The sequence below is a fragment of the Pagrus pagrus genome (assembly GCF_965226575.1).
Source record: "Pagrus pagrus genome assembly, chromosome: 12".
In the NCBI taxonomy this organism is placed as follows: Eukaryota; Metazoa; Chordata; class Actinopteri; order Spariformes; family Sparidae; genus Pagrus; species Pagrus pagrus.
Genome location: NC_140196.1, coordinates 100,634 through 112,500, shown reverse-complemented (window position 1 = coordinate 112,500; position 11,867 = coordinate 100,634). Strand labels below are relative to the sequence as shown.

Sequence of the window (11,867 nt, the reverse complement as noted above, 5' to 3'; positions counted from 1 at the left end):
TACTGTGTTCTACTGTGTTCTACTGTGTTCTACTGTGTATTCTACTGTGTTCTACTGTGTGTCCTACTGTGTATTCTACTGTGTATTCTACTGTGTGTTCTACTGTGTTCTACTGTGTTCTACTGTGTGTTCTACTGTGTATTCTACTGTGTGTTCTACTGTGTGTCCTACTGTGTGTTCTACTGTGTGTCCTACTGTGTATTCTACTGTGTGTTCTACTGTGTGTTCTACTGTGTGTCCTACTGTGTATTCTACTGTGTGTTCTACTGTGTGTCCTACAGTGTGTGCTACTGTGTGTTCTACTGTGTGTTCTACTGTGTTCTACTGTGTGTTCTACTGTGTATTCTACTGTGTGTATTACTGTGTATTCTACTGTGTTCTACTGTGTGTCCTACTGTGTGTTCTACTGTGTGTTCTACTGTGTTCTACTGTGTATTCTACTGTGTGTTCTACTGTGTATTCTACTGTGTTCTACTGTGTGTCCTACTGTGTGTTCTACTGTGTGTTCTACTGTGTATTCTACTGTGTGTCCTACTGTGTGTTCTACTGTGTGTTCTACTGTGTATTCTACTTTGTGTTCAACTGTGTTTTCTATTGTGTGTTCTACTGTGTATTTTACTGTGTGTTCTAATGTGTGTTCTACTGTGTGTTCTACTGTGTGTTCTACTGTGTATTCTACTGTGTGTTCTACTGTGTGTTCTACTGTGTGTCCTACTGTGTATTCTACTGTGTGTTCTACTGTGTGTCCTACTGTGTTCTACTGTGTATTCTACAGTGTGTTCTACTGTGTGTCCTACTGTGTGTCCTACTGTGTGTTCTACTGTGTGTTCTAATGTGTGTCCTACTGTGTGTTCTACTGTGTATTCTACTGTGTGTTCTAATGTGTGTCCTACTGTGTGTTCTACTGTGTTCTGATGTGTGTCCTACTGTGTTCTACTGTGTGTTCTACTGTGTGTCCTACTGTGTGTTCTACAGTGTGTTCTACTGTGTGTCCTACTGTGTGTTCTACTGTGTGTTCTAATGTGTGTCCTACTGTGTGTTCTACTGTGTGTTCTACTGTGTGTCCTACTGTGTGTTCTACTGTGTTCTGATGTGTGTCCTACTGTGTTCTACTGTGTGTTCTACTGTGTGTCCTACTGTGTGTTCTACTGTGTGTTCTACTGCATCAAAGAGATTCTCCTGCTCTTACTTTGAAAGTTTAAATCTCAAATACTAAAGAAGCTGAAGTGCTGGTGGATGTACTCACACACGGTGTAGCGCCACCATGTGGTCACTAGTTTTACCAGACTGTGAGACCATGTTTGATGTGGATTTTACTGTTGTCAGGTCTGCAGCTTTTCTGCTGACTGTAGAACCAAAGGTCTCCATGCCCACCACCCCAGAGACTGCCTGTACCACCTGAGAGACTGGAGTGTTCCCCGCCTACACATGCTGCTCCAGGTGAGAACCAGCTGAGCCACTGCTGCTCTGACAGCTCAAGTGTGTGCAGGTGATGTGAGGACAGTGTGTGTTTCTTGTCTTGCAGTATTACAGGGTGTCTCCTACCTGGTTGGAACCAGCCAATGGCAGCTCCCCTGACACCAGTCAGACAGGTGAGTTCTCTTTCTGTTTATCACGCCCAACTTTTTCACTCCCAGTTTAATGACATACACCTGTCGCCACTTTCAGGTGTGTGTTTGGTACTGGAGCTGAGAGACGATGGCAGCAGACGGGAGGAGCCTTGTGGACGACCTGCTGCACCTGAAAACAGAGGCTACTGCCAGTAAGACCAGTGCTCCCAGTAACAGACTACCTGAGCACAGAGGCTACTGCCAGTCAGACCAGTGCTCCCAGTAACAGACCTACCTGAACACAGAGGTTACTGCCAGTAAGACCAGTGCTCCCAGTAACAGACTACCTGAACACAGAGGCTACTACCAGTGAGACCAGTGCTCCCAGTAACAGACCTAACTGAGCACAGAGGCTACTACCAGTCAGACCAGTGCTCCCAGTAACAGACCTACCTTAACACAGAGGCTACTGCCAGTAAGACCCGTGCTCCCAGTAACAGACTACCTGAACACAGAGGCTACTGCCAGTAAGACCAGTGATCCCAGTAACAGACTACCTGAACACAGAGGCTACTGCCAGTCAGACCAGTGCTCCCAGTAACAGACCTACCTGAACACAGAGGTTACTGCCAGTAAGACCAGTGCTCCCAGTAACAGACCTACCTGAGCACAGAGGCTACTGCCAGTCAGACCAGTGCTCCCAGTAACAGACCTACCTGAACACAGAGGTTACTGCCAGTAAGACCAGTGCTCCCAGTAACAGACTACCTGAGCACAGAGGCTACTGCCAGTCAGACCAGTGCTCCCAGTAACAGACCTACCTGAACACAGAGGCTACTGCCAGTAAGACCAGTGCTCCCAGTAACAGACTACCTGAACACAGAGGCTACTACCAGTGAGACCAGTGCTCCCAGTAACAGACCTAACTGAGCACAGAGGCTACTACCAGTCAGACCAATGCTCCCAGTAACAGACCTACCTTAACACAGAGGCTACTGCCAGTAAGACCCGTGCTCCCAGTAACAGACTACCTGAACACAGAGGCTACTGCCAGTAAGACCAGTGCTCCCAGTAACAGACTACCTGAACACAGAGGCTACTGCCAGTAAGACCAGTGATCCCAGTAACAGACTACCTGAACACAGAGGCTACTGCCAGTTAGACCAGTGCTCCAAGTAACAGACCTACCTGAACACAGAGGTTACTGCCAGTAAGACCAGTGCTCCCAGTAACAGACCTACCTGAACACAGAGGTTACTGCCAGTAAGACCAGTGCTCCCAGTAACAGACCTACCTGAACACAGAGGCTACTGCCAGTAAGACCAGTGCTCCCAGTAACAGACCTACCTGAGAACAGAGGCTATTGCCAGTCAGACCAGTGCTCCCAGTAACAGACCTACCTTAACACAGAGGCTACTGCCAGTAAGACCAGTGCTCCCAGTAACAGACCTACCTGAGAACAGAGGCTACTGCCAGTCAGACCAGTGCTCCCAGTAACAGACCTACCTGAGCACAGAGGCTACTGCCAGTAAGACCAGTGCTCCCAGTAACAGACTACCTGAACACAGAGGCTACTGCCAGTAAGACCAGTGCTCCCAGTAACAGACTACCTGAGCACAGAGGCTACTGCCAGTAAGACCAGTGCTCCCAGTAATAGACCTACCTGAACACAGAGGCTACTGCCAGTCAGACCAGTGCTCCCAGTAACAGACTACCTGAACACCGTCTCCACCCATCTGTTCTGTCAGGGTTCACTATAAGGAGCGTTTGGTGGAGCTGATTAACCGTTGCCATAGCGACCCGGCGGTCCTCTTCAGCCCGGCAGAGATGACGGTGGAGCTTCAGCGATGGAACGTCACTGTGCCGACCAGGAAACCAGATGAACCTGAGGTGCTTTACGCACACCGCCTCCTCATGGTCAGCATCGCCATTGTCAACATCATCAGCACTGTGACACACTAACACCTTTAACTAACTCTAACTAACATTTGTTTACACTTAACTTACCTTTACTTACACTTATTACACGGCTCTATTGAATGCTGCTCTCTGATTGGTCCATCGCTGCGTTCTACGGTCTGTTATTTCTGTATAATGACCGTCGTCAAGTATAACAGACCGTTGCTAGGGACGGCGCTCTGCTCCGCTCCTGCAACATGTAGCAACATAAGCAGGACAGCTGGACTTTCAACGCGTTACACCAACCACAGCACGCTGTCCAGCTCCTCTCTCAGGCCCCGAAAGTGAAAGTGAAAGTTAAAACTTTACCGAGCGATCCTTGTCGCTGCTGAATCATTGTAGGTGATTATTTATTATTTATTTCAGTCGTAAGGCCGTGTAATAAGCGGGATAATGTATAGTTAGTCGGTTGTTATGGAGAAATAAACCCCTTCAGGTTGTATGGAACCTCGATGCGAAGCGGAGGGGTTTCATACCATAACAACCTCCGAACTATACATTATCCCTTACTTAACTTACGCTTAACTAACTAACTAACTAACTAACTAACCTTTACTTACACTTAACTAAGCTTTACTTACACTTAACTAACCTTAACTTACGCTTAACTAACTAACTAAGTAACTAACTAACCTTTACGTACACTTAACTAAGCTTTACTTACACTTAACTGACCTTTACTTACACTTAACTAACCCGTAACTAACATAATTAACCCTTAATTAACATTTACCATCTCAGTCTAAATCCTTTGCTTGTCTTTTCATTTTATGGTCAATATCTTTATTGAGCTCTCTGATATACAAACAAGTACAGAACAGGCCAACAGACCAGATGGTGTAAGAGGGGAAGGTTCTGTCACATACTGAAGGAACATAAGGAACATAGGGGGAGAACACATCCCATCAAAGACAGCTCATAGTTTTGCACTTCCCTATATGCAGTACAGCATCAAAAACACGTAAGACACAAACAAATGAATAGACCAGTACAAACAAATACAAAGATAAACCATCAACTTCATCGGTTAACAAAGAACAACAAGGGGGAGACCATGTCACACATCAAAAACAGACACACAAAAAATGATAGAATAAAAGAATACCGATAATAAAAAAGGGTACTCTCCCCCATCAGACACAGTATCCACGTCTAGCACTATACAGTACAGCATCACTTACACATTATAATCCGTGTGAGCCCAAAGCAGATCAGTTATGCATCAGTACATTGTGTGGTTTCCTAACTGATCCACCAGACCCTTCAGCAAAATGGCTGCCAGTCTAGTACCAATATATTCTAAGAACTGGGACCAAATCTTATAGAATACCTTCATCATACACTTGGACCTGTACGTCAAATATCCATAGGAATAATATCAAAAATAACCTTATGCCAACAGATTGGTGGGTTATAACCCAGTCTATCCATTTCAGCAACATATTTTTTCTTGCACAGAAATTAAGATTACATAAGACTCTTCTGGACTGTATACTTTTAAGTTGTGTGTCTGCGCTATGCTCAATATCCTGTTTGATCATTACTGCAAGTGCAAAGCGAGGGTCAATTTAAGATCTCTATTCAGCAGGCTAATGAGCCTGTAGGGCCGTCCCCTTTTTTAGAATAAGGCTGATATTTGTCTCTGTTAGTGATCTGGAAAGGAAGCCGTTCCTCAGCCAATCATGAAACATATTAAGCAAGAGTTGTATTAGTAGGGGTCTAAAATCAGCCCATCCTGGCCTGGGGCCTTGTCTGATTGCAGGGAATCTGGAGCTCCCTTGACTTTCTGCTCAGGTATTGGTTTATTAAGTGTTTCCTTTTGTAAATCTGTAAATTCAGGTCGACTCAGATTAGAAAACAAGGCTCAGAGGACCTCTGACCAGACCTGGGTTGTTTGCTTTTATATAATCGACTATAATATTTTTCAAACACCTTGTTAATATTCTCTGTGCCTGTTTTCCTTTTACCGGGATACACTGAGAATCAGATTTCTTATTTACTAGTCGAGCTGGGTATTTACTTCATATAACTTCTGTTGAGCAAATCTGATGTACTGTTTTGCTTTATGAGTATGTCAGGAGTTCAGTGAAGCCCTGATAGCCAACATTGTTTTCTAATTAGTCTCAGAAGGGTCATTAACATCAGTTTTTTCTGCTTCAGATAATTGAACCTCCCTCTGACACTCAAGTGCTTTTTGTCAATTACTTTTCACATATGATATTATTAAGCCTCTGGAATACTCCTTGCTTGTTTCCCAAAGACTTGAAGGAGGGAAGTCACTTGTATTGTTAATTATGTAAAATATCTTGGATTCAGAGGTAAAATAAGAGATAAAGTTAGAGTCACTGAGCAAGGAAGAGTCGAACCTCCTTGTCTTGGTGAGGGTGGACCCCCTGGTGGAGGAGCTTAAGGAATAGGGTGTGGGGGGGATGCTTTTTTCAAACCTTTCTCAGATCGTAGACCAGAGCTTTAAATCAAGATATAAACATCGGCCACGGCCATCGGCGAATGTCATTTTTATTTGCCGATGGCAAACGTCACGTCACTGCCCTCTGCTTTTTCATATATTCCCAGGATCCTCAATTTTTTCTGCAAGTGCTCTGTCAGTTCGTTAACTGAAAAGTTAGCACGGCAACGTGCTTTTCTGTCTCAGATGTGGTGCTCACCACCGCCAGTATCCTTCCCTTGGCTTCTCCAACGCGGTCATTGATTTCCTTGAGATGCTGAGATATATTAGTGTTGATACTGTGCAACATGCGTTCAAGCTTATCATCAATCACAGCAGTGATATTAGCCGTTATTACCTCCATAGCATTGGCGATTGCTGGGTCTGGTTTAGGTCTATCACCTGAGCTGCTGTTATCTCATCTGGTTTGTTTCGGAGGCATGTTGCCAGTAGAACTGCAGCAAAAGTGTTCAGACATTCCCCAGAGATAGTACTCCGTAATATCCGAACTAGCTTGTTAAAAATGATGGTCAACAGTTATAAGATAGCAGGGTGAGCTGGAGCTCTAGCAAAGCGTGGCTACTTGGTCGCTTGCATCACCGGACGTCCATTTGTCTTGTAATTTGAAAATCTAAACCTCTTAAAAACACCTTAATTTGAAAAGCCCTTCGTGAGCAGATAAGGTAGATTTTACGGGCTTTGTAACTTTCCCCTTAATCTCCACAGATCCATGAAGCTGAGTTTAAGGTGTTACTAAGGTTCTCGCTAATATTTTCAGCTGCTAATTAATGAGATTTTACATTCATGGACTGAATAAATTGAGGAGTTTTTAATGAGTGTAATGAATCAGTTAAGAAAAATAAATAATTAAACAAAATGAATGAATAAAAGGTAATCAGAGACCGGCAAAAAAACAGTCCCACATGGCCTCCCTACAACAACCCATCCAGGACTGCGATCAAGATTCATCTTGTCCTGCAAGATAAGATACCAAAGGTTGCCAAGTTTTCTCAAAAGTCTTTTAGTTTGTCCTGAATGAAGAACCAGATGGAGTGTGTCCATCAGCTCCATGAGGCATAACTTCAGTGTTGGGACATCCTTCTTTTTTCAAAATAAGAGGATAAGCTTTTTAGCAGTGACAAGTCCATACACCAAGAAGCGCAGTTGTGCCAGTGTCAGTTTCTTTGCTTCTTTAGATGTCCCCATAATATTAAATCTGGATCTGGGCCAATCTGAACCTTTAACATCTTGGAGATCAAATTAAAGACATCACTCCAATAACCTTGTATCATGCAACAAAGGACATGACTATTGTCTACTGTTGCTGGTTAGACAGACACACTGTCCGGACACCACTCTTATTATCTACATGACTCAAGCTGTTGACTCACAGCAGCTCTGGTTGTTTCTGTGTCTCTTGTGGATTTGAAACAGCGGTTTATGAGCTGTAGTCTCTGCGCTCGTTAGCTAATTTGAGCAGGCCCCGTATCTGCAGGACGGGCTGTCCTGCTGAGCCCAGAGACTCTTCAGCTGACCACTGAAGAAGTCAGTGTGTTTACTGGGGAAGCTACAGTTCACAATCAGCTGTATCAACTCTGTAAGAAAAGACATAACCGGAGCTATATTGAGTTACAGACTCATGTGTAGATAATAACAGTGGTGACTCGTCGTCATGACATATGAATGATGTCTTTCCTTCCTGTTAGGAAGAAGGAAAATGTGTCTGTCCAATCAGCAACAGTCCTTGTAGATGAACCTACCTACCAATCCCAGTAGAAGTTAATGTCATCATGTTTGTTGTTGTGGTTTGCACTTCTGGGCCACTGTAATTTATATTATTTGGGGTTAAATATTTTAGAGTTATTTAGAATAATATTTTAGAGTTAGAGGACCTTAAATGGTTTGTCAGCTGGTTTGAAATGGTTTTCAAAATTCTGAATTAACTGATATCCTTTTGACCTCGGCGAGGAGCGTTCCCTAACCCTTTCGCAAATACAACCCACCATTTACTTATAGGGAGCTGTCGTTGTCTTACTGTCTGGTTAACAACGAGATGTACGTGATATAGGTGGTGCAGGATTAACTGTACTCCAGAGATGATCTATGAGATCATTCTGGAGGAACCTCACTCTGTGTTCTGTGTACGGTCTCTGGTTCCCCTAAACTCTAATTAATAGACTGAATCAACTCAATTAACCAAATCACAATAGAAACCAAGAATCAATCTCCTAAATCACACAACCAAATCACAAGCCAGTGAAACTCAGTTATTGAAATAATTTTTTGATCTCAACAACATTAAATCATCAACCAGATTTAGCTTCAGCAGTTTCTGTTCTTTGAGATGAATCTACTGTCAGCCTATCACAGGGAGTCAAAGATCTCCTTATCTGAGGAGCCACGTCAGGATGTACACAATACGACACAGTTTTATTAAGGTTTTACTGTTTTTTTTTTGTTTAAGATCAAATAATAAATTAAATTAAATTAAATTAATAAAACCTGTACCTTCACAGCTTCGTCTTCAAGGTTACATGATTAATTTGCAGTTGAAACATTACAAACTTTAACGTCCTTCTTTTATATTGTAGCAAACAAAGGAACTTGAAAACACATGAATACAAACATCCAGATGTCAGCAGAGTGTCAGTTAGGTGCTGAACCACAGCCTATATTTTGAGTGAATATGTTCAAATGTTCTTTAGCTGAAAGTCAGACCACAAAACACTGGACCGCAGGTGAATCCAGGATAAGACGACCCTCATCCACTCACCGTCTCTCTGACCTCACAGGTTCAGATTAATTTACATGAGTTCAATGGGAGCTGTAGTTGGGCTGGTGCGACAACAAGGGTAAAAAATAATAAAACCATTTGAATTATTTTCATTTTATTTTGAAAATATTCAGAACTTTCTCGTGTCCCAGACGTAAACAACATGTATCACATCACACATTATTGTTAACGATTGACCTGCCTCATTAGCTGCTGTTCTCTGACTGGACAGTCCTGATTGAAACCTGCGGTCACACATACACAGGAAATGTGAATGACATCACCTGTGGTGGCTGAATGTGGGCGGGGCAGGATGTGCTTGTTTGTGTCTGTTCGTGGCGTCAAACACACACACACACACACACACACACACACACACACGTCTTTGCTCTTGGTTGTAGCTGCGACTTCTCAGGTCAAAGTTCACCACGGCTCCACGCGAAAACCAAGATTCGGGTTTGCTTCACCACCGAGTGCAAATTTTCTTTGCGCTCAGAATGGATGTGAACGGGAGGCGAGACTCTTTTCTACAGTGTGAGATACCTTCTGATTAGTTTTAATAAAACATCAGGTAAGCACAAATTGTGGAGTTCAGGTTAAATTTAATATATTGAAGGTTTTTTTAAAAGGAGAAAAGGAGTGTGTCAGCCAGCCTTTAATTAAAATTAAGGCACTTCATAGTATAAATTAATTGATTATTGATCCTCATAATCAATACTTTATTATAGTGAAGAGCTTCGGTTTGTGGTAATTGATGAGGAGCTGTTATCGGCCAATCACAGCCCAGGATCTTGTGTGTCTCCTCAGACTCTGACCAATCGCGTTCCTCTCAGAAAGCAGCGACACTCTCCACTCAAACCCAACGACAACCTCTGCCCTCTTACCTCAGCTGTGGCTCCTGAAGCTCCGCCTCCTCACCTGCTACTGAGTGACTGACTGACTCCGCCCATTCCTCACATGGCAGCCAATGAGGAGCATCAACCTGTGTCACCATAGTAACCTCTAACTTTAATTTCAAAGGGAACATTTTGGAGATAAGTGCACTTCTGACCTGATGTCACCTCACCTGTCTCAGCCCCAGTGACATCACTAATGACATCATCAGTGATGCGGATTAAAAAGACGCCACAGGTTTCTGATGACTGGTTACCATGGAAAAACAGCCAGGGAAACAAGCAGATTTCGTAGAAGAAGAAAGAGACTGATGGTCACCTAACGAGAGCTAACGATGCTAATAAGTCTCTTCTCAGTATTGATCTGTTTCAGTCAGCGTTAGCATGTCTTAGCATGTTTCAGTTCTTTCTGCACTTTAACAGTTTAAATGTAATATTAAATAAATAATGTAATAAATACCCTCCCCGTTGTTTGTTTGTGCAGATTTAATGTAGATTTTTCTGACATGTTGATTATTTTCATCCAAAACTGCAGCAGATCTCGACTTTTAGCTCATTTTTAATCTGTTGTTGTTCGCTCAGCGCTCTCATAGTGTTGTTGTTGTTAAGTCTGTTTCCTCTCACCACTGCGACATGAGATGGTTCAAAACCGCCCTTCTACGAGATCAGTATGGAACAAGACCTGCCTGCTAATTAATACAACCGGCTGTTTTACGCTGCCTTTTCACAGACCTGAGCTCAGCGTTTATAGATCACACTCAGATTCTTATCATTTGTTTTGTTAGTTATACGCTGATATAAACTTCTAAATATGTAAACATATAAACAGCCCATCTAACTCCGGCATGCAGGAGGGCTGGGCTGGGCTGGGCTGGGCGATTAAACAATCAATAATCAATATTAGCTTATGGGATGACGTGACGATGTAATTACACAGTTTCGCTACTATGAAAACTGGTTTCAAGGCATGGCTCTCTTCCTGGGGGCTTGATCCTGACGATGAGGCCAGCCATCCTCTTTAAAGAGGAAGTTCCAGTCAAGCCAACAGCATTAAATGCTCCTCCTCTTCTTTCTTGGTTTTACCGACGAACAAAAAAAACACACTGCCATCCACTGTATCATTATAGAACATCATGCTATCCACTGACAGGTGCTCAGTCTCGAGTGAGTAAGAACAGGAAGCGCAGCTCCAAAAATAGAAAATCAATAAGTGGCACCCAATCTAGATATTGTGGAACACTGCACGATCAAAATAACTTTATTTTATTTTACAGTTTTACCTAAATATGCCAGGTCTGTCATGATCCACTTTTCTGTCTAGGTTGTATAAACATTTGAGATGTTTGCTGCCCTGCCAAAGGTTCTTGTGATGGTATTTACAGATTTGAGTTTTTTTACATTAGTAAAGTTACAAGGCAAGCTAACGTCTATTGTTTTCTTAAGGCAGATGTTTGCACAGTTGTGGTTAGGGTTAGGGTTTTACATGTTTACATTATGTGATTTTGCAGTTTTTACTCAGCTTTCTACCTCTAAAACATTTGAGAGTTATAAAACTAGTACTTAGCCAGATACATATTTTTTGTTCAGTTAAATGTTTACATTACTATTTTTTTGTGAACAAACTAGTGTATTCTAAAGTTCAAATAATAAACCCTCTGGTTTCTTCAGCCTTCAGTCATTATAGTCATCAAACTGGCAGCATGACCAAATTAAAGATCATGCTAAATATTGATATAGATCAATATGGGGGATTATTGTTGGGATAATTATATTATTTGCCATATCACCCAGCCCTAGCATGTAGCATACCTGCAGCTAACACTAGCAAGCTACTAACTACATAACTACAAATCTGGAGTTTCTAGTTTTATGGTAGAAGTGAAGTGAGCATTAAACAATGGCTGCACTTCAGCTGTTCCACCTGGTTCATATTCAGTAATTCAAGTTTAAAGGCTGCCTCTGTGAATTTCAGTCCTGACTTCAGGAACACTCAGGAGGTTTGAGTCAGAGGATCTGAGATGTATTCACCATGTCAGATCGGCACAGACACTCAGTGGTCTAAAGAACTATAAATGGATCAGTTTTTCTTTCTCAGCTCCAATAACAAAGATCTCGTCTGTTTTGATTTAGCTGCAAGAAGTTCTGATCATGGTCATCAGATGCGTGTAATCAAGTTGTTGATAGAACTGTAGTCATTTGAGCTTACAGATATATAAAGCTGAGTGTCATCTGCATAATAAGGAAAA

General features: G+C 42.5%; 1 protein-coding gene across 2 annotated transcripts in view; it reads left to right on the top strand.

Moving 5' to 3' along the window:
• LOC311266965 (E3 ubiquitin-protein ligase RNF31) overlaps positions 1-10,085 on the top strand; it is a 21,106-nt gene extending 11,021 nt beyond the window's left edge. The window contains exons 15-19 of one of the 2 annotated variants that reach the window (XM_084369710.1): positions 1,327-1,440; positions 1,526-1,592; positions 1,669-1,762; positions 3,299-3,440; positions 9,536-10,085. In XM_084369710.1, coding sequence (XP_084225836.1) covers positions 1,327-1,440; positions 1,526-1,592; positions 1,669-1,762; positions 3,299-3,440; positions 9,536-9,664 — 546 coding nt within the window. In that variant the 3' untranslated portion in view covers positions 9,665-10,085. Of the gene's footprint in view, positions 1-1,326; positions 1,441-1,525; positions 1,593-1,668; positions 1,763-3,298; positions 3,468-9,535 lie in introns of both variants that reach the window. The other variant, XM_084369709.1, reaches the window with a different exon arrangement.
• The last annotated feature ends 1,782 nt before the right edge of the window (positions 10,086-11,867 follow it).